At 33.9% G+C, this 24,293-nt stretch overlaps 1 protein-coding gene across 4 annotated transcripts in view; it reads right to left on the bottom strand.

Annotated features, from left to right (window-relative positions):
• LOC149065606 (twitchin-like) overlaps positions 1-24,293 on the bottom strand; it is an 834,903-nt gene that overhangs the window by 578,995 nt on the left and 231,615 nt on the right. For all 4 annotated transcript variants that reach the window (XM_089253452.1, XM_089253454.1, XM_089253453.1 and 1 more), the window contains 6 exons: positions 19,947-20,088; positions 16,721-16,845; positions 14,550-14,688; positions 11,430-11,560; positions 4,353-4,439; positions 1,815-2,021 (listed from right to left, as the gene is read on the bottom strand). In XM_089253452.1, the coding sequence (XP_089109578.1) occupies positions 1,815-2,021; positions 4,353-4,439; positions 11,430-11,560; positions 14,550-14,688; positions 16,721-16,845; positions 19,947-20,088 (831 nt within the window). The remainder of the gene's footprint in view (positions 1-1,814; positions 2,022-4,352; positions 4,440-11,429; positions 11,561-14,549; positions 14,689-16,720; positions 16,846-19,946; positions 20,089-24,293) is intronic.

Genomic DNA, 24,293 nt, shown 5'->3' with positions numbered 1-24,293 from the left:
AGTCTAATGAGTAATTCTGGATGTCAGCTAATCTGTAGAGAAGTGGGATCACTGTATCATCTGGCAAACAATGTTGAAGAAATCGATATGGGTTGTTTAAGTGTGTTATGATGTTAGAAAGCATCATGTTAAATGGTCATACTGAGCTCTACATTTTCAGAAAGGGTTCAGTAACAGCAAACCACTATTGTAGAGAGCAAATCCTTAATATGTGCGACTTTTCTGTAGTGCCATTGGTTCTGGGTTATTTTTCATGAATGATAATGCATGGTTGTTTTGAAGCATGGGCCCATTTATGCAGCTTTTGTGCCACCTAAGTGTATAGGGCAATGCCTTTCATCGTGTAACATTAATATTAGCAGGCTTGTACGGGCCTTGGTACTTTGCCTGAGGTGGTGGGAGATCCATGATGATACCAAGAGGACCCCTTGATAATGAAATGCCTCATCATGCAAATGCTGTAGATGAATTGTTGAATCGTTGGGGGGGGGGGGTTCAACCCTCAAACCCTTGAGCTGACCTTTTCTTTCTGCATTTAGAACTTTGATAAAGCCGAAAGTTGGTGAAACTTTTTTCCTCATTTTTTTCCCCAAGTTAAGAATTTTGTGTGTGTGTGTGTGTGCTTCTGACAGTTTTGATCTGAATACAAAAATTTGGTCTCATCAGTCTTCAGTCAGAATGTCTTACATTTCATTTATCCATTGAAATTTTTCAGACACAACCACGACCCCTTGAGGTGCTAATATTGTTGTGGCAAGAGAGCCCCTTGTGTTAGGTTTGTTCTATCTGCAGTTTTTGCAAAAAGAGCCAGTTTATTTTCCAAAAAGTCTTCTGTCACTAACCTCATGGCGTTTATCTCAATAATTGTTTTTAGTCTGCAGTTTAAAGAATATTCATTCAAATTACCATTTCGAATTATATTTATCTATGTTAGTACACTAGTGAAGGGAACCAGAGGATTAAAAAACTATTATAAAATTAAATTATTGCACATACATCAATGATTTCATTTTAAATTCTCCGGCTTATGTATTCTTAGAGCATGGAAGAGCTCTGAAATTTCATTTATCTTCTTGGGGTTCTTCATCAGTGTTAAATCTTCCAGAGTCTCTGTGGCTCTTCAAAGCAAGACCTTGCTTTTCATTCGTGTTCCACAGATTGCTGAAACCTTCATATGTATATTTTTAATGACTTTATTGTACTCTTTACTCAAAGAGGAACAGATTCCTGTTCCTTTTTTTTTCTTTGTCTTTAAAGGAGGGCTGAAGATCAATTTGTGGGAAGTGAACTCTTCAGATTGTGGTTTTGAGTGACAAGAAATACTAAAAAAAGATTTCATTAAATCAGGGTCTGACTGTATTCTGAAAAACATCAGTAAACTATGGAATACAAAAAAGAATGATCAGAATTTAGCCAAAAATTATGAGAGAATAGACATTTTCAAATGACTTCTGAATCAAACTGGGATTATCCAAAATATGAGGAAGAAAGATTGAATTAAGCAGGTAATTTTAATATGAAATTGAATAGAAAACTCAAGGGAAATTCTTAAAATTCAAATTCTTAAAAAATTTGAATTAAACAAGTTTGAATTAACCAAGTTCACCTGTATGACATTAAAAAACTTTTTTGAATCACACACACAATAAATATTTATAACATTAGAGAAGTATTAAGTAGAACTTCTTATACATAACAAATGTAAAGACAAAAATTAATGATTTTAGTGAGTGAAAGTAGTGATATATTTGAACTTATGTCTTTCTACAATCACCGCATAATCAAATGAACCATTATATATATACAAAGCTCACCTAGGATGTTCACGTGCAGTTCACATTCCGCAACACCTTGAGAATTTGTAATACTAAAATTGTATTTTCCTGTGGTCCCTCGCAAAGCTTTACGAAATGTAACAAGAACTTTTTCATTTTTCACAACCACATCAACTTCTTTTGCTGTCACTGGTTGACCATTGCGAAGTAATTTTGCTACAGCATTGGAGGTTCTTGTTCCAACAACTATTAAAATAAAAGAAAATTCCTTAGAGGTATCTTCACCATACGAAAATTACATAAATGATAAAACAAAAATAAATAAAACAAACAAGGCTTTTGTGGCCATTGTGTAATGAAAAATTCAAAGTTTTTGGGTTGTTAGGCTGATGGTATAGAAAGTTTTTATCTTTCAATGTTTCATCCACATGGGTGGCAAACATTTTCAAGAATATTTTGTGGCAGGAAAGATTTATCTCATCTCCCCGCTTACATCACAATACTTTGCCAGGATTGGTCCATTGCTCAACTGATCAATCTCAGCAAAGTGGTGCAACACAAGCAGGGAGAAAGGGGAAAGAGGTAAATAGTAGCTTCTTTCCCGCTACGTAAGACTTTCTTGAAAATGTTCACCACTCATGTGAATGAAACATCGAAAGATAAACGCTTCGGTCTAAGAACCTGAAAACAATGAATTTTGCAGTAATTTGTGTGTGAAATTTTTAAGTGTTGTATTATAACTTGATTTGATACATCTTCCTGAGACACTTCAATACACTTTCTATCATTTAACACATCCATGCTTTTTGACTTTCAATAAATCCTCCTCCATTAAAATTTTAATATCCTTCATTATTTTTATGTTATGTCTGCTATTTTTACATCACTATGTGAAACATGAAATTATATTGTTAAAAGGATAATTGTTATATGAATACAGGGTGTTCTGTTAATGAACTGACAAACTCAGAGGGTTGTTAGTAGACATCAAGAAGAATAAAAATTGCAATGGAACATGGTGTCGCAAACCACGTTGAGAGGGTGAAAATCCCCAAAAAACGCATGCAGGTTTTGATGTCACGCTGGAACAACAAAAAGTACAATAATAGCTATAAAAATATTTATTTGATTAATTATTACAAGAGTTGTTGGAGGGGGTGGCCATTGATGTCATTGTGCAGTCTACAACGACATAAAAACGATTCCCAGACGCACACGAAGATACCATGTATGTTTTTGATGTCTGCCACAGCAACGACAATCTATGGTATGAGATCCTTCGGTGTGTCCACAGGTGCCAGATATGATTAGTGAACCCACGAATGCATTCAGCGATTAACTGACATCAACCTTTCATCTCCTTTGGACTCAGTGCCTGCATGCATTTTTTGTGATTTCAACATGGTTTATGACAATATGTCCATTACAATTTTTGTTGCTCTTGATGCCTACTAACAACCCTCTGAGTTTGTCCGTCCATTAACAGAACACCCGAGGTAGTAATTGTCATTACAATATTGAACCTAATTCACTCACAGATTTTTGGCTAAAAATTTGGAAGATGTATAATTTGAGTCCCAGTGATGTCTTCAAAACTAGAACCTATAACAAGTAGGAATGCAGGAAAAGAGATGAATGAATTTTATTGTTCTTTTGTGGACTCTTTACAGATGAAAGCAGATTTAGTCTGACTAGCGATTCTGGATGCATGCATATCTGAAGAGAGCAGGGCACAATAACCTCTCCAACATGATAGAAAAAGACCAGTTTGGAGGTGGTGGAGTTCTCATTTGGGGAGGTATTATGATGGGTACCCGTATATCGTCTAAGGCAGTTTAGTCACTGGTGCCTGCTATTGTACCAAGGTTTTACCTCAATTCCTCTTCATAGACAACAACGCTACACCTCATCGCACAGTGGCTGTTGCAGAGCTGTTGGAGAGTGAAGATATTCAATGCATCAATTGGCCAGCAAGGTCCCTGAATCTAAATACAATTGAACAAGTGTGGGATACTCTAGGGAGACGCTTGGCAGCACGTCACCAGCCACCAGTAATGATTTCCAAGCTGCGATTGGTGCTAAAAAAGGAATGAGCAGCAATGCCTCAACAGCTTGTAGACAACCTTGTACTCAACATGGGCAGATGATGTAAATCTTGCATAGCAGTCAGGGGTGCTCATATCCGCTACTAAAGGCTGGATTTTGCTTGCCAGTCACTTGTCGCATGGACGTTTCTGTCTTCTGTCCAATTGTGCTCGAAGCAATCCTTCAATAAAGCTTCTTTTTATCCTTTAGATTTCTTTTTTGGAAAGTTTTGTGTACTTTTCCCCATGTTCTTAAGTCTTAGGGATCGTATGATATTATTTGTATCAATTTGAAACACTTTTGCTTGATGTTATATTAATAAACCATCTCATCATTACTTTTTGCACACCAGTGTATTAGGAAGTGCTAAATAAAAAAAATACTGCTAGCATAACTGTGCTAATTATAATAAAATTCCATACGCGGGCAGTAATCATATTTGTTATAATAAAATAATGAAATAAAACATTTAAACAAATTTACTACACTCACTCTCGTATGGTATCTCAATCACATATGGCTTTCCACTATCACCAGTAAAGTCAAACTTGTCCAACTTTATTACTGGAGCCCTCTCAGCTGTAAATGTAAAAATTATGCTATTAAACTATGACATTTCCTTAACATTTGAAAACTTTGAAGACTGTTTTAGTTTAAGATGTTAATGCACATATATATACATAGGGTAGTCATAAAATAACTTTGCTGATATACGAGCCCCCAGCGGCTACAAAAGTCAACTAATGCAAAGAAATTTGAGATATAGATGTTTTACAGTATACTTTTGAGAAAGAAACTATAACACTAGCTCTGGTGGTTACTGTCACAGCAACAAAATTTTGAAAAATTCAGATAGATACTTATATGTTTATGCATTGAAAAATACACAGTGAAATGGTACCTATAGCACCATAAACACTGTCGCAGAACGCAGATAAAAAAATAACTTACCAAAGGCTTGGTGTGCTAACTAACCACTCAATCAGGGACTTGCAGATTTGTTCCCCCCCCCCCCAAAACTAAAATTTCGATAATGGCCCTTGCCATTATTACGATTGCAAAATTTACACTTTCCAATATAAAGTTTTTTCCATATGCTAATCATTTTATACCATTGGTCTCATTTGAAGTTGCTAAATATTCAGCTACAGTTTATTTCTGATTTAGAACGGCACTGTCACAAACATTTTTTCTATGTCTCCACCGAAAAGTCAGTAAACCCTTAATTGGGGTGAGTCTTTTTTGACATAGAAGCCATGATGTAAATGATTAGAATTATTATAATTATTGTTACATGCAGTAGCATCTTGATGAGTGTTCCAAGACAGACTGAATTTAGGGGGGACCATTTACACCCCAGTATTAAATTATCAAACACCTTCATTAGTTCTGACATTATTTCTATCTTTAATTTGATCAATTTCATCAACATGGCCATTTCCTGCACAGAATTATTTATTATTATTTAATCAGATCAAGATGTACAGTCTTGTCTGTCTATTGCTGATTCTAAACGCAGTGTTTGGCTTTTTTCACATGTGTGTGTGTGTTGCTGAGCAAATGATGAAAGGGCACCTCAGTGGAGGAATTCTTGTGGCAGCTACATGCTTTTATGGTTTCATCTTGTCACTGTTTCTGTCATACCTTGAGCCAGGAAAGATTTTAGCATTTATTAAGCAGATATCAAACTCTCGTCACCTCTGAACATCTTCTGGTGTGGCTAGTGAGTGTCTTATTGACTTGGGCTACAGCACCCTAGTAAAATTGTTCTAAAACCAGAACAAAATGGAGCACAAAATTTTTATCTGAAGATATTATTGGAAATTTATAATTTATTATTGGAAATCCTTTGTGTGCAACGTTTAGTAAAATTATCTGCTACACAATCATTAGAATCTAATGTATTCATAGAATTTATATTGCATTATGAATGTATGATAGAATTGCAGCCCAAAGTTTTATTGCAAATATTGATTGTCTTGATGTGTTTCATCATCATCTATTGTATGCTTTCAATCTTTGATGAAAGTATACAATTCTTATACGTCAGGGACATTGAAAGTCAAAAATGATTGGTGTTGCTCAAAGTTTGCGAGACATTTCGCAGTACAGATCATAACAACATACATTTCCTGTTGACCATATGTCCTTTTTTGAACTAGAATGTCTCGTTTTTTATCCCCAATCTGTATTTGATTTCAGCGATGATGTCAATATTATTCAACCTACTTTTGTGGAAAAATATTTTAGCCTCAGTAAAATGTGGTAAATCTATGGGTGTCTGCCTCAATATGATAAAAAATAATAAATTAAAATATCAACAGAAGTTGCATATATTTGTATTTTCTTTCTATTTTGGTTTGTTTTAAATTCTTTTTAAAGGTTAGCGATTCAAAATTTCTCTGGGGAAGATATCCCTGGTCCCTCCCACCAAGTTTGGTTCTGTGCACGTCCTGAGCCTCTGTACAGTATATGTAGGCCTATTAATGTTATACATATGTTCAAATGCATGAGTGCAGGGGCGTAGCCAGAAATTTCGTTCGGGGGGGGGGGACCAAAGTGACATAACAATGGATTTGGCCATCTTTTTCCATTTTTTCGGTCATTTTCTCACATTTCGGGGGGGGACCAGACCCCCACATCCCCCCCCTCGCTACGCCCTTGCATGAGTGTATACATATATATGAGCAGGGCCTGACAAATCCAAAATTAAAATTTAGGTGTCAAGAAAATATTATAGGCGCCAAGATTTTTTTCTCCACAAAATCCATCCAAAAATGTGTATTCTGACATATTCAGGATCCCTTCCATGCTGGCAGACAAGTCAACATAATTTCTGATAATTCTGTACTGTGCTCAGACTTCAATTTAGTTATCAGTTATCATACAAAAAATATTGGGCGCCAAAGTCAATTTCTTAGTAACCATGGTGATCTAGCACATGGGATTTGTCCAGCCCCGTATATGAGTGATTTTTCAATCAGATTATTTTGAACAGAATTTTTCAACAGAAAGAATTTCAGAATTTTTCAAACCAAATCTTATATTTACTATTATACAAGAAGATACTCTCCCAAATAAAAAAGTGGTTTTTTTTTCTCTCAAAAAAACTTAACGTCTTTGCTGTTGCTTAGAAATAAAATATAAGTTAACTGAATTCAGTACTGATAGAAAGATACAAAAATGCATAATAATAAAATAATAGAAATAATAAAAAAATAATACATAATAATAATGAATAAATGAATTGATAACATTTGAGAAATAACATGAGATAACATCGGCAGGCCTCAACAAAAAACTTAAAGGGCCAAATCTGGCCAGGTGTTGGAGACCCCTGGCATAAGGGGTTTTGGCAGTAAATATCAAAATTTTTGCTTATTGTTCAAAAAACTGTGCTCTATTTCAGGGCTGGACAAAATTCCAGGAGCCAAGTCACCACGGTGATGCTAAAATCACCTGTCTTGCACTTAAAATTATATATCTGTATTGGCGCATAAAATTATATGTATATATATGCATTATTCTTCTGTATTGGTGCTTAAAATTATATATACATGCATCATTCTTTTATAAATCTATCATAAATTCTGTATTGGCTCTTAAAATTGTATATATATGCATCATTGATAAACTGAAGTGTATGACAATCTTTTTTTATTTCATAATAAGTGCCAAGTCACCATGGCAACAAGAAAATCTATATTGGCACTTAAAATTATATATATATGCATCATTGCTAAACTGAAGTGTATGACAATTTTTTTTATTTCATAATAATGTGTCTTTCAACATGGAAAGGGGTCATAAAATCCCGGAAGGATTAAAAAATATATATCTAGGACTGTTTTTCTTTAGGAAAAAACATGCTTGGCTTCCAAGAAATTTAGCTGGATTTTTTTTTGATTTGTTCAGCCCTGTGTGTGTGCTCTAGTTGAAATATCATTAAAATATTACTTAACCATGATGAAGAAAAAGGTTTGAGATTTCGTTAAATAAATTTTATTTAAAATTTAATTCTAAAAGAAATTAACTTTTTTATTATAACCCAAGTGCAGTTTTATTAATGAATCTCAAATCTTTTAAGAGTGAAACAGTTACCTTCATTTTGAACCAATTTCTATTTAATAACATTGATATCACAGGACTACGGCTCTTGAAGAGCATATTGTTCTCTTGTCAGAACCTGGTTCTGTTTATATGGGACATGCAACTAGGACTGCAACTAGGAGCGTTGGGAAGGTGAGTCTGGTACCCTGGGCACTGAACCAGAAGGGGCAACAAATTCACCCTTTAACTTTCATCTACATGTAAGGGGAGCTGAAACTCTGGTTGTGACAAAGTTTCCAGTAGCAGTCCTGCATGCGAGTTCTGGATTGTGGTTCCAATGCATATATTATACGAATCCTCTCCACGTTTTTGAAACTGTGAACGATCTCTGCGCGGTAAGACATCTAGGCCAAAACAGTTTTCGAGAACAATAAGAAAACCCCTAGAAACATGCAAAACCCTCGCTGACAACCTTTGCAGCTTCAGAAGGCGATGGCAGAAGGCAAAAAAAATCCTGTAAAGTCTGCTAAAGAATGGGGGGGGGTTAAACACCCCCCCCCCCTTCCCACTCAAATTGACCTTTGGAGGGGGCAGAAAAGGAGCGCAAGAAATTTACTCCAGAAAAATTTTGAGTTACTAACTTTCAAAAAAGAATTTAAATTAAACAAAAAAAAAATTAAGAGTTCCCAGGCTGGAGCCCTCAACCTGACTCTCTTGGAGGCCATGTTTTGTTATTCCAACAGTGCAAATTTGTGATTACTTCATAATTCTCATAATTCATTAATTTCATAATTTATTTATCTATGAGACAAAAGGAACTGCACAAGAATGGGAATAAAGTTCCATGCTATATGCAGCTAGATTACAATGAACTAGATTACAATGAATGAGTTGAAAAAAATTTGCCACACCATAGCTTCTTGTCTAACTTCTTGGTAAGTATTGATATGGTCCCTACAAACCAGACTACTTCCAGGGCCCCCTATAGTGAATTTATAGCAAGAAAACAAAAAACAATTTTAATTATCTTGGGTCCCAGGGCTGGATCACTGTCAGCCCTACCCTTGTGGGGGGAGGGCAGGATTATTGGTGTTGCTGTAGTGTAGAAATGAGTTTTTTTTCCTCATGTGGAAAATATACTGTATATCATTTAAAAAAACAACCAGGGACCTTTGCCGACAGGCATTCCCTTATTGTATGCTTATCAGCTGCTCTCTTTTCAATGAGTAAAACAGACAGATGGATTCAATTATTGTTAATTGCATGTGTTCAGGCAAAACAGCTTGCAAAACTATTTTGAGTGTCACGGTGCCCGCAGGCTTCAAACTGGACACACCGCTGTTTTTCTTTTCTTATAATTTCAACAACAGGATACAAATCAGTGAGGGGAAGAATGAATACAAGAAATATTGGGAAGTAGATGACAATGGCATTCTGTTGCGGATGTCTTTTTAGCCACATCCTGTTTTGTCATCCCCAGGGCTAATGAGCTAGTGCTAGGCATTTTTGGTTATGCAAGCTTTTCATCAATTAATAAGTTCCCTGAGGAGTAGAGGGAGAATGGTAGTGCATAAAAGAGGCAAAAAAATCACTCAAATTAATAGCAATTTAAAATTACTTTTTTTTCACGCAAACAAAAAAGTGCTTTTAGTGTAATATATGAGCTATTTTTTATAATGATTTTTATTTTATTTTTTTATTTTACTTAATATACAAACCTGTGCAACGCTCTCGGCTCTAACTTCACGGGTGCACAATTCAAACAATCAAAAAATTGTAAAGAAATAGTGGGATATCAGTAAAAAGCAATAACATATTCATGCACACGAACATGTGCAAGGGGAAAATGCATAAAAAATGACACTAAGAAATACGTTTAAAAAAATTAAAAAAAACCCAAACCCAAATATTAAAATGAATATGTACACACAAATAAAATTCAATATATGAACGTATATAAATTAGAAATATATAAAAATATGTAAAAAAAATTAAATTAAAAGTATTAAAAAAATCATTGCATGTCATTCCAAATTAAAATAATCAATAGAGCCTATGAGAAAAAGCAGCAATATCGGTAGAAACAATGAAGATTTTATACAAGAATGCAAACAAACGGGAAAAACCGATAAAAAGATGACACCTATTGATATGTTTTATCAAAAAAAAGAAAACACATGAACACTATCATATGATGTGTATGTACAAATAAGCAATAAATAAGCAGATATACACCAATAAAACTCAATGTGATGTATGTGTGCACTCAACATGCAATGTATGTCATAGCACATTAAAAATGATGAGATTAAAACCGTAGAGAGAATGACAAAATCTGTGATATATGGATGAACATATGAGTTCTGTTGGCAATCTATTCCATACTCTTCCAACACGGCATCAGAAGTTATAAAATTTAGCATTATTCTTGCCAGTTAGAATTTTAATTTGCAATGGATGTCTTCTCGTTGATAGTCTAGCAATGATTTCAAAAAATGGAGTTGACTGACCTGATGATGATTGGTGAAATGATTGGTATTGCTTTGACAGGGACGCTCTGGCGTCCTGTCAAAGCGTTCCTGTCATACGTACAACGTTTTTATAACAAATTTGATTTATTGGTGTATATTGTATACTATACTGATAAGGGGTATAAATGAAAGAAGATTTTTTTTTAAATACTATTCTTTTGTTTTTTAAAGAGGAAGCAGAGAATTAATACTTGTCTCAGGGCAACAAAATGTCTAGAACTGGCCATGTACACTAAACAGGCACATTCCAGGAGCAAATCAACCATCCTTTTGTATGAAGCATCTTGTCTAATGTACTCACGGCAAAAATCTTGTTACTATGCATCCCTCTATCACCTGTTTTTTCAAGTACTTTTGCTCATCTGCTTAATCTGATAAAATTCAGTTTCAACTAATGGTAAAAGCAAGCTTAAAAATTATTGTTTCAATGCATCAAATACAAATACAACATGTGTCTAAAAAGTTTGGTGAATGGTTGATATCTCAAGGAAGTATGTGCATATGACAACACTCTAATGTAAGAGTAAGTGTTAAGTGTTACAGGCCAAAAAGCCATGTGTATAAAATATGTTAAGAGTCAGTCAGATATATGGTGTTAGCATTTTTTTTCACATGATTGATCATGTCTAGGGTTTGGCTTCTAGACAACTAACTCAAATGTGACAATTTCTCAACTGTTTTGTTTTCATCCTGAAAGCATTTGAACCAGTTTTCAAAACATTTTTTATCCACTACCTCCATCTTGTTACACTTGCATCACCATTTTATGTGTGTCTGTCACTGTTTTTCCCAATTAGTATAAAACACACACTCACTATATTTGACTGCCCTGAGCAGGATTACCATGACTATACTACACATAGGTGGTGTACTTACTGCTGACGAAGTATACAGCTGGCTTATGTTTCTATTGAGATATTGGACCATTCATTGAACTTTTTTGACATGCCCTGTATGTAAAATACGAGACAGTTAGGTTATAATATACCTTGGTCAACAGTAAGTTTGCATGAAGTCTTCAGATCTTTTGCTTGACATGTGTATTCTCCTGTGTCCTCCATTTCCAAATTTTTAAAAATCAACTGATGTTTTCCATCATCTAACATCTTTATGTAAACCCTACATAATTAATAATAATCAATAAACTAGATGAAAAAATTATGCATTATATCACAAAAGTTACTGCCACAATGATCATCAACTCCACTTATTATAAAAAATGAAAATTATAAGTGCCATATTTTCCTGTGTATATAATATGTAAATGCCAATTTCATTACTTTGGAACAAAAGGTTATTGTATAATCTCTAGACACATAATTCACACATGTAAATTTCATTAATCTATAATGAAATTTTAAGGAATAGAAGGGGTTGTTGTTTTTTTAATTAAAAAAATCTGTGTGAGAATTTCACACGATAGAAATTAAACTTCTAGATTTGACATGACTAGATTCACGAATTTTCAAAAATTTGTAATTATTATAAATATGCCAATATAAAATAAATTATGTCAAATAAAGTTTAAAAATGCATCAAAAACACTTGCACGCATGATAAAATAACCCGATATTAATGTAATAGAATAAAAATTTATTCAAAATAAAAGAAATTGTAATACGATTAAATACTCGACGTTTGGGTTTACCCAAAATTCAAAACGAACACGGCTATACGCGTTTCAGAACTATATGAAGTTCCTTCATCAGTAGCAGAAACAAAGAAGAAAAAGAGATATTGAAAAAAAACTCCTTATAGCGGGAGTTACTCGCTGTTGTAGACAAGAGTCAAATTCAAAATGAACTGGCAACAAAAGAGCAAGAGGACAGAAAAAAGAAGAAAAATGGCGGAGCCAATCACAACCGAGAATGTGAAATTTTTTCAATATTTCTTTTTCTTCTTTGTTTCTGCTACTGATGAAGGAACTTCATATAGTTCTGAAATGCGTATAGCCGTGTTCGTTTTGAATTTTGGGTAAACCCAAACGTCGAGTATTTAATCGTATTATCAAACCCAAAAGGTAATCCATTTCTAAAAGAAATTGTGTTATGACAGTGCAGCCAATTAGGAACTTGCACTGTGATGTCACAAAACTTTGGTCCGTGTGCAAAATATACTCTTGTGTGGCCAGGTGGGGGGTACAACCTCATGGGAAGTAAGGAAAGGTAATAAGTTATCTTTGTCTGACACAAACCATCCAAATCAACCTCTCAACTTTATTTTCTTACACCACCAAACCTCTATTGACATCCCCTCCACCACCACAACTCATCTGCTTCTCGGCCCTTCATCACACAATCAGTTAGAGCAGTGATTCCCAATGTGGGGCAATTTAAGAATGAGTTTTTTTCAAGTTTAATTTTTCTCTCAGTGTTTTTTTTTGGAAGGAGTTTAACCATCAGGTGTTCCTAACGTTTTGTGTTCCATGGACAATTTGTGCCAATGAAATAAAGTCAGTGGACCCCCCTTTTACAAAATAATATTCTGTATGTAGAAATGTAAAAATAGTGAGTTAATTGCAAGAATCTGATTTCTTTTTTACATAGGATTAAATTTCACAAGATCAGAAGTCAAGGTTCTCTTTTGAATACAAAGTCTATATGTGAGAAGTACTAATATTCCAAGCAAAGTTATGGGTGTATTCTGTCAGCATCAATTCAACCATCAGTCAAGTTATTGTCAATCTTGAAGCGAATCTGAGTCTTGTTGCTCACTAGAAAATTACTTATGAATTTTGATGCATGACACTCTTTTCAACCAAGAATTCTATCCAAAACTGTTGGAAGTATGCAGGATTTTCAGGTGAACTTCCGGATGCCTCAAAGATGATAATGTGGAAATTAAAGAGCTGAGAAAAATTATTGCATCAATAAGAATGCAGAATAAATATGATGATTTCAAGAGGAAGACATCAATATTGAAGAAAATGAAAAATTAGTGACAACTAAATCGGCAACAGTCTAAAAAACCTGCACTTGTATTTTGAAGCTCAAAACAGTGACTGTCTCCAGAACTTAAATATGTTATAAAATTGATTATTGTAGGAAATTTAAAAGTCCACAGAGAAAAAATTATATATATATATATAATAGATTTTTTCCTCTTCTACAATAAATTTTTATCTTTTAGCAGGTGATTATATGGCCCAAACCATAGGGTAAGTGGATTCCTTTCATTAAACAAGAGTATTATTGTGCATTGGGTATAACAAATACCAGATATCATAAATATATTTTATAGTTTTGTGTGACTCTGTTACATCTGTTCTCGACTATTTTGTTGTTCTTGAATGGATGCTCAGTATCCATTTTGTGCAATTTTTAAGGGACATTGGAATTTTTCAAAGTATCCCTGTCCCTGAATGGTGAATTCATCTATTATATAGTTCGTTCAAAATGCTTTGTTGGTGTTCCTAGCTAATGCTTTCTCTGTTGTATTGTGTCAAATTTGAACTTTTAGTGAAAACGAATTCATATTCAGCATATTTACATGATATGGCTATAAAATTACACCACCAGCTAGCACTTGAATGATTCCTTGTTCATGTGTGGGGCATTTAACCATTGCTATCAAAAGCACAAGCAGTATTTGGAAATATTTGTGAATATGTAAATTACATCAACTTGAACTGCAGCATTTCATGTGAAACAACCTTATACTATATATAAATTAATGCTGAATCCTCATGTGAAGTTTTCTTCACCAATTTGCAGCTATATTAACAATTTAAGTCATTAAAACTGTATGAAATTCCTTCTGGACCCGAGTAGCAGCTCATTTAGACTATTTCTTAACAAACTTAAAAAAACCTCATATAGTAGTGTATAATTGATGTTTTAATGAAACTTTCACACACATTCTACATAAGACTTACATAATTTAAATTTTTGTTATAGAAAGATCTAAAACAGTTGTTGTAAGAGTAATGAGTGAGGAAACAAATCTAAACAACACTTATGAAGGTCCTTTCTTTTTCTTTTTGGTTCTAAAACATGAATATATGCACGTGATATTTTTTAATTGAAGGTTTTCACAAATAAAAAAGATTGTAACCAATTTTAACAAGTTTATACTTGATCATTCTACACACAGATAAATAAATACATACCTATCTGTAGGTGTTATCAGTTCTCCATTTTTGAACCATTGCACAGGTGCCTTTTTATCAAGCATTTCTACTTCTAAAACACCTTTGGATCTCTCTAGCATAGTGGTATCTTTCAGTTTTTTGACAATCTTATTGGCAGCTGCAAATTATGAGACCAAAAATTTTCAATAATAAATTTACATGTATCAATTTTTTTTCAACTTTGCTAAAAGAGAAGCAAAAAACAATTTTGATTTGAAGTGAATTTTTTTATATATGTATAACAGTATAATACAATAGAAAAACCAATGATACAGAGAAATAACATGGTAAAATAATAAGAATGATATTTCATCATAATAAATTTCTTAATGTGTTTAGACACCTAAGGATGTCGTCTTCAGAGGGTTGATATTATTACACTATCATGCTAACCAGGGATCCAACTGGGGTTAGTTACCAAGTCTGAACTTCAGAGGAAAAAAAACTACAGTAAAACTTTGATTTACAAGCACAATTCATTCTGTGAATATGTTCTTAATCCGAATCACTCGCATTTCGAATCAAACTTCTCCATAGGACATAATGTAAACTGGGATGATTTGTTTCAGAATTATTCAGTCACATAAAAATGACTGATAAAAACAACTTTAATCAATAATGCAATACAATAATAGTATAATAAATAATACTTAACACCATAAAGTAAACGTAAAATACAATAATTTCACATATTTACCCTACTGTAAATGACGAAAGAGAGAAGAGAACTAGAGCTTAGTCCACATTTCTCTCTTCTCCTCAGAATAGATTCAGTTTTCTCTGAGCAGAATTAAGGGTTCTCTTTGTGACCCAATACTAGGCTTTATTCATGATCTTGATGCAGTACACAATGTGAAAATAGTTTTTCCAAAACTATTGGAGTGTAAAGTTTATTCTTTCTGCTAAAGATTATGCATAATCCTACTGTACATAAGTAGGTGGGAGTAAAGAACCATTGGTTCAGTTGTGATCAAGTAAACAAAACCCAAAATTTTGTTCAGAATGTGAATCATCGCTCATTTTTGAGACAAAATTTGGTTAAAATTTTGCAATACCCCCAGTAAACTGAATGCAGGGCATCTGTTGTGGTACTGGAAGGTTTTGCTCATTTTACAATGTAACTGATTTCTAGGATACTTCAAAGCATTGCCTATTTTGAGATATTTTTCTTTCCTTCTTTCTTTCTTTATTCCAAACCAAGCACAACTCAGGTCTATTATCTGAGGACAAATCAATCTATCTATGGACAATTTACTACCTAGTGAGTTGTACGGGAAGTGTGAGTGTGTGTATCTAACAGTCTAAGTGCGTATTTAGTGTTGTGTCTGATTTTTCTGTGCTACCATCTATATTTCAGAAGTGAAGTGAGTGAAGCATGGTGACTGAATATTTGTACTGTTTGTAGGCCTGTTGCTTTCTGTGGAGAGACTTTTAATGGGGAGATCAGCTCGCATTTGCACCTCAAAGTTGGAAACCACAGAAAACCAACTTCAGCATATTACAGTTGATTATATGGAAAGACTTCATGTAGTAAAATTTATACAATGAACACAAATGTGGTCATCTCTTTCTGTTGTGTTTCTCGGCCGTTCAGTTTTTTTTCTTTTCGATAATAATCAATATTTCTTGGTAAGACTTTATGAATATATAACCGACTCATTTCTATTAATTTCCCAGAAGATTTGTGAAACAGTCCACCCATTCACTTCAAGACACCATACTTTCAGGGCCTCCTTGCAAGAAAAATGAACATTGCATGCCATTTTTACAACCAAATGAAAAGTGAAAGTTATCGCGTCTTTTATACACAGTGTCAAAATACTGTTCTTGTGCAATCTAACTTTTTGGAAATCTGTTAACCTTCTTTGGTAAAATATGCTATTCTACATGTTTTTCTCTATATTTTTGAGACGGCATTTTTTTAAAATTTTTGTTATAACTCAAATTGAAACTTTGTTATTCATGTATAAATTATTGCAAGGGCATATTGGTTCTATAAATTTGTATTAAAACTTTTATGGATGTTTCTTTCTATCATATTTTATTTAGAAAAAAAATACAATTATCCATATAGTGTTTGTTTATCAAAAAGGTGCATGTATTAGTGGAGAAGTATAATCTGATTACCAATAGTTTCTTAGAATACTTACGTTCAACTATCATTTCACAAACTGTTTCATCAGCATTTGATTTGCATGCATATTTTCCTTCATCTGATAACCTAACACTTTTGAAAACCAAACGACGCTTTCTAATTTGAGCAACTTGCTCAATGCTAAGGAAGATATAATTAGATTAGACTTATTTTAAATGAAAAAATTCATGATTTTCTATAGAAAATCCTGTACTCAATTTAAAATTGTATTTAGAGAGAAGCTTGTAATTTCAATATAGTATTAAATAATATCAATAATATTTTAAAGAATGATGCTTTTGATCTGAAATTTCAGACCATTGACCATTCAATCACTTGTAAAGAACATCAAAGTTGAAATTAAAGCAATGTATAAAAGCATGTGCAGCTTTCGTATGTCAAACCATTGCTTGGATTTTTCCTCGTGATGCATGATGAGCCACAATGCCTTTCCAAAGACATAGACAACAGTTTAATATGAAAGAGGTAAGGTTATTGGTTTATGTGAAAGTGGTTTATGTACAGAGACATAGTGAGCCACATTCACAGAAATGGCAGTACTGGTTATAGATTATGGCAGTGTTATATTTAGTCAGACACAAGCTCATGTTGACAAGATTCTGGCAGACCACAGTCAACGAATGAACAAGCTAATTGCCAACTCTGACAAATGACACTTAGGGACAAGTTTGCCACTGCAACTCAGCTGGGAGTGAACAAGCAGTGTGTTATACCTTCGCATGTCACAACCCAGACTGTATGTAATAGACTTATGCAGTTCTCATTGTGATGTTATCACCCAGCACAGCATTTACCTTTGAAATCAATTCACAGATGGTGTCATATACAGAACCATATAGCTAGAGCAGATTGAAATATCTGAGAATGGAAAAATATTGTCTTCAGTGACGAATCTTGCTTTTGCCTAGGTCAGAATGATGGTAGACAGTAGGTGCGATGCCTTTTGGGAAAAAGAAATGTATTACACTGTCTACGCTAATTGGCACATTACCTGAATACCTGGGTTAATGGTGTGGAGTGCCATAAGCTTTCCATCATGAGCAGAACTGGTTGTTGTCAGAAAAACATTGACACCCCAGTGATATGTTACTGATATTTTACAATTAGCGGCTTTACATCCAGTAACATGGCACTTTGTTCCAACAGGACAACGCATTTCCACATAATGCCAGAAGGATTTTTCGGTGTATGCCGGACCAGAAGGTTTGCCAGATCTTTTGCCCATTGAAAACAAGTGGGGCCACGAGTTTGAACGCCTTCCAAGTCCACCCGTAAATTTAACAGACTTGGAACACCCCCTTACAGAAATATGGAGTGATATACCCTAAAAGTGCATAGAAGCACTCTATCACAGCCTTCCGCAACACTTTCAAGCTTGAATTGGAGCATGAGGGGGTCGTACAAGGTGCTCATATTTTCCCTACTTTTCACTTTTCTCTGTAGAACATTAAATAAAGCATATTTCTTTTTGATTTTGTGATCAATTGCTCATCTATATGTGTACTATCTCCATTAAAAATTTAAAACACATAGCGAAACAGGTTCAAGGTATATTTTAAATTTCTAGTAGTGTATAATATAATAACATTCACAGTGTTAAAATATCAGGTGTTAAATTCATTTATATCACACAAATGCATAAAAAGGTTTTGTATAAAATTTATGACAACTATTCACAATAAGTTCAATAAATTCACAATCAGATTGGAATGGGGGGGCAACTTGCTGAATTGAATAGAATCATGGTTAAGAGATAGGTCGCAACGAGTTATGGTGAACGGGGAATTCTCTGGTTGGACAGGTGTCACAAGTAGAGTTCCTCAAGGAAGTGTTCTTGTCCCTATACTTTTTTCACTTTTTATCGATAAACTTGACCAGGGTATCGATGGGATTACTAATAAATTCGCAGATGATGTGAAGCTAATGGGGGTAATCGGGAATCAAAGTGATAGGGAGTTACCCCAGACCAACTAAAACAGGATTGCAGCATCGGAAAATGAATGGAGCATGACGTTTAGCGTTGATAAGTGCATGGTCGCTCATTTTCGTTCGAACAACCCATGGTTCTCTTACGAGTTGAATGGTGTCACTATCCCGGATGCAACTAGGGTCACCGATTTGGGAATTCTCATTGACGAGCGGCTTTTAGGTTTTCTGAACATTATTCAGCGGTGGTCAAAAAAGCGAATGGAATACTTGGTCTCATTTTCGAAAAGGTCTCTTTGTGCTCTCCTAAAGTCATTCTTCTGCTTTTTCGAGGCTTGGTTCGTCCTGGACTGGAGTATGCTGTAAGGTTTTGGAGACCATGTGGCGATGCTGTCGGCAACAGTGTGTAGGTGTTGGTTTCGAATAGCATAAATCTGCCAACACCTCGTTATGTGCGCGCGCCTTTTCTTAGCCTCTCTTCCGCTTTTTGGCAGAGAAGGCTTTGGTTTCTTGCAGAGTAGAGATGTCTTTTGACTGTGTGTCCGTGTATTATTATTTCGTATATATGTGTTAACGTGCCGTGTGTTTCTTCTAATTAATAAACCGTATATTTAACCGTATCTAGAATTGAACAGTCTTAGTGGAGTCAAATAAAATTTAACTATGGATAAATAGCTACTTCAATTTAAATGTCATTATCACCTCCGGCAACTACATATGGTGTCCACAACCATACCTACAGAGGGACATAGACTTGGTTGAAGGGGTGCAGAGAAGAGCTACACATGTCGTTATTGGCACACAGGGCTTGAGTTATGAAGAGAGACTTCATTTTTTGAATATGTTTACATTGGATGAACGCAGGTGTCGAGGAGATATGATCGAAGTGTTCAAAATTTTCAATGGGATGGATAGGATGGACCATGAACTTTTAGTAAACCGCCAATCAACTGCTTTTACAAGGGGACACCAATTGAACACAACTGACATGTTTAAAAAGAAATATGATAAACATGTTGGGGTAAATCGAGAAGCTGTCAATACTTACAATAAAACAACCATAAGTATTCTTCATGCACATTGTATAATTTTTATCACATGTATATACTGTTTATAATTTTTATTAATTGCATTTTTAATTGGATTGCTGTATTTTTGAAATATATGACATCCATATTTTTATGGGTATCTTTTTCTCAGCCACCTCATTGGGCATTTTGTCTGTTCTGGTGTTGTATTTGTATTTGTATAATATGATAAGCAATAAAATAACAAAATTTGTTTAAAATACTCACACAGGATCTGGTTTTACTTCCTTGTCACCTTTAAACCATTGAACTTTACCTTCCCAGTCATCTAATTCACATTCCAAAATGACTTCTTGATTTTCAGTAACCTTGACACTTTTCAAATGCTTGAAAAATTTGAACTGTTGTTCTGAACAAAACAGATCATTTAAAATAATTTCATATTATTTTTAAAGTAAAACAAGCAGTAAAATATAGCAGTAGTTTCCTTTAAGTATGCATAGCTTTTAAAGTTATTTTTTAGCTCTTGTGGCTAATTCAAAGTCATAGTCTATCCAATTAATTTTTTTCTGGCATCCTAACTTTGAGGGATTCGGATGAATTTTCACCAACATATTTACTCCATTATAGTGGAACCTCATTTATGCGACATTCAAGAGGCCACATAAAATGTTGTATAAATGCTAAAATCATACAACAGAAACATCTTTGAAATTGACCCCCTCCCCTCTTTGATAGACCTAAAAAAAATATTACAGTAATTAAATGGTTTCAATTGCATTTTTAATTTTGAAGAAAAAAACCCCATACCTGAGGAAAAAATACCCTAAACATTAATTTTTTTAATCATATCATAAATTACTCAAAAACTATATTTGAAATAACATTACGGTTTTTTGAGTGTTGCTACACTACTGTTTTCAAAATATTTAAAAAAAATATACAATCAACAAAGACAACTTTGCCACTTTTTTTCTTTCAACTGCTTTATCAACCGTTAATATATGAAAATGCTACAAAACCATCATAAACTAAGGGATGGAATTAACTGTAATTTAGTTTGGATGATATGCACATGCACTTTTTAAAATAGATACTTTGCACTTTAAAATGAATGCTTTCCTCTAAGTATTTGTTTTATAGTGAAACATTAAATCCAACAGATTTTTAGTAACAATTAATTATTGGTATCACTAACGGTTAATTATGACATAATAAAAGCAAACAATCAATGATTATTCTGAATCCAGCAGTTTCTATGATGATTAATTATCGTTAATGCTAATCATTAATTAGTTATGCCATAATAAAAGCAAAATTTTTAATTAAGTAATTAACAATAAAACTAGATTCAATAGAATTTTGTAATGCTTAATTGCCATTATTACTAATCATTGATCAGTTGTGACATAATAAAAGTGAAATTGCTATCTAATTGTCAATTGATTAACAATAATTAGCAATTACACAAAATCCAATGTAGTTTTTGTAACGATTAATTATTTCTTCTCCTGTTGCCAATTATTTATTGAATTATTAGTGAAGCTGTTAATTATGTATTATTTAAGATTAATTAACGGTGTCACATGATGGTGGCAGGATCTTGCGTGAATCAATATAAAGATAATCACTGTAATAAGAGCTGTGACCCACAGGGTGACATCAGTCTTGCCATATTCATGGTTAGGGGGAAGACCCTCTAAACCCTTGAGACTAGTAGTGCGATAATGAAAGTACACATCTTAAAGAACAACACAAAAGAATTTATATTAAAACGTGGTAATATACAATCAATTATATGAACATCAATTAGTAAGCTTCAGGAACAACTAAGTTCATGGTGGTTAATTGATTCATTAAAACATGCTTTTACTATTTGAGTAAATTAATTAGTTACAGTGGTCAAATAATTTATTAGTTAATAAATTATAACTAGTGACTTTTAATTAGGTTGTAGTTAAATGAATGAACTGCACTTTCGTTTGGATAATATCCACTATAAAATGGATACTTTGCACTTTAAATACAAGTGTAAAGAATCTGTTTTAAAGTGCTAAGTATCAGTTTTAAAGAGTGAAGTTTCTGTTTTAAAGTGTGAAGTTTCTGTTTTAAAGTGTGAAGTTTCTGTTTTAAAGTGAAAAGTGTTTAAATTACAGTTCTGTGTAACAAGTGCAGAGTATTCAAAGAGTATTCGAATTCACCACATAAACTATTAGCCTTGATATCTAGTTTCATAATCTGTGGAAACATGACAACTTAAGTAAACATTTATATATTTAAAAAAAATATGAAGAGTTCTGGGCCCATACTTCTTTCACTTTTTATAAATAAATTTGATCAGGGCATTCATGGGATCATTAGCAAATTCATAGATGTCGTGAAGCTAAAGGAGATAGTCAGAAATCCAAGCGATAGGGAGATGCTCCAGACAAATTTGAATATGATTGCAGTATGAGATAATGAATGGAGCATGACCTTTAGTGTTGATAAGTGCATAGTCACTCATTTTGTTTCACTTATGAGTTGAATGGTGTTAGTATCTCTGATATAATTAGGGTCACCAATTTTGGAATTCCCATCAATGAGTGGCTTAGGTTTTCTGAACATTGTTCAGTGGTGCACAAAAAATTGAATAGAATGCTTGGTCTCAGTCTTAAAAAAAAAGGTCTCCTCGAATTCACCTAAAGCCATTCTTCCACCTTTTCCACGCTTAGTTCATTGTGGCATGGAGTATGCCATAATGTTGTGGAGATCATACCTACAGATGAACGATGGACACAGATTTGGTTGGGGGGGAGCAGAGAAAATCTGTGTGCTCTTGTTAGCACATAAGGCTTGAGCTATGAAGAAAGACTTCATCTCTTAAATATGTTTCCATTGGAGGAACGCAGGTGTCTTGGAGATATGATCAAAGGGTTTAAAATTTTCAATGGGATGGACCATGAGTTATTAATACACCATCAATCAACTGCTTCGACAAAGGGACACCAGTGTTGTTTAGTAATAGACAATTTAAAGTGGTGATGTTGCAGGGAGTTTTTCTCTGATAGGGTTGTTAATAAATGGAATAGCTTATCTCTGGGGGTTGTAAATTCTAACACAATTGGCGCATTTAAAAAGATGTATGATAAACATAGTTGGATAAATTGAGAAGCTATCCATAAGACAACTATAAATTTTTTTTATGGGCAGTGCATTATATAGTATTAATTATTAGTTTTTCTTTCGTGATATATGCTTTTATATTGGGTTGCTGTATTTTGGTTATATTTAACATCCATATTTTTTCATTGGCATCTTTTTTCAGCCATCATACTGGGCAATTTGCCTGTTGTGACCTTTGTGTTTGTATTTGTATGTGTATGCTGCCAGAGTTATTACCGGGTTTTTATTAATTGCAGCAACATAGATAATCAAGCAAATATGAAAAAAAGGTCAGCAAAGTTGACTTGATGATTGTCAACATCAGATAGAAACTCTCAGTTTTGTAACATTGCCAAATGGACATTTGTTATTTGGTGAATGTGATCTTTTATTCATTCACTAATCAAGATATTTTGTTGCAATATACAGTAGTGATAAATGGCAGCAGGAACCCTGTAGTACACATGCAAATATGTAGAACAAATTATACTTATTAACATAATTTCTGAAACAATAGCATCACCCCCATAAATGTTGCACACATAATAAATTTCCAGATAAAATCTGAAATTGGGGTGAAGTGCTGTATCAAAGTAACTGACCTAAAATTATGCTACCAGGCCTTTTTTCAAGATTCAATTCCAGACCATTTCAAGCAAGAGGTTAATGCATTAATCACAAAGCCAGGCTTGTGACCCCTAAAAATTTGTGGTCCCTGAGCACGTGCCCTATTTGCTCACAGGCACTGGTGAAGGGACCCTGCGTCTGGTAAGAGTATTTTTGCAACAGTTGACTAAGTAGTTATGGGGTGTACCAATGTAAATTCTTCAAAAAAATAGCATTAGATCTCATTATCATAAATAGCCCGCCTATTGGAAAGCTGTGGCACCCAATAAGGCCCTCCCCACTTTACTTGGGTTGGCTCATGCATTAGGGTGTTCTGGATAGTTAGTGAATTATTTTTTGCCTGTTCAACATCACATCATATATCAACTATTGCACTTATTAGAATGAGTTGTACTCCAAATTACCCAGCAATGCTCCATAATGCAAATGAGATTCAACCAAAAAATATTTTTCAAGATATCCTCTTAATTTATAATCTTGTAATTATAGTTACCATCAATTTAAATTTACTGTCAATAATATCCCATAATGTGCTATGTGATCTGAAGTCTTCAAAAGTTTTGAACTTGTAATTGAAAAATGAATCTTTGAGAAAAATATTCTAAATATGAAGGGAAATTGAACAAAAATCTGCACTTTTGGTGGAGAGCAAGCAAGTTGAATGCATTTCTAAAAAATGCTGCGTTTCAACAAGTTTGAGTCATGCCCGAGTAATCAAGTCACGCTTGATTTCATGTGAGCCAATGGAAAGCCCACTTACAGACACAGCAATTGTGATAATATCATGGTGGATACACGGGATAAACATTGCTCTGAAAAGACAACATTTACCTAGGTATCAGC

This window comes from Pholcus phalangioides, unplaced genomic scaffold (genome assembly GCF_987345545.1).
Source record: "Pholcus phalangioides strain wild (caught in Gottingen) unplaced genomic scaffold, Ppha-v1.0 ptg000039l_1, whole genome shotgun sequence".
NCBI lineage: Eukaryota > Metazoa > Arthropoda > Arachnida > Araneae > Pholcidae > Pholcus > Pholcus phalangioides.
This window is presented reverse-complemented; position numbering and strand designations above follow the sequence as displayed.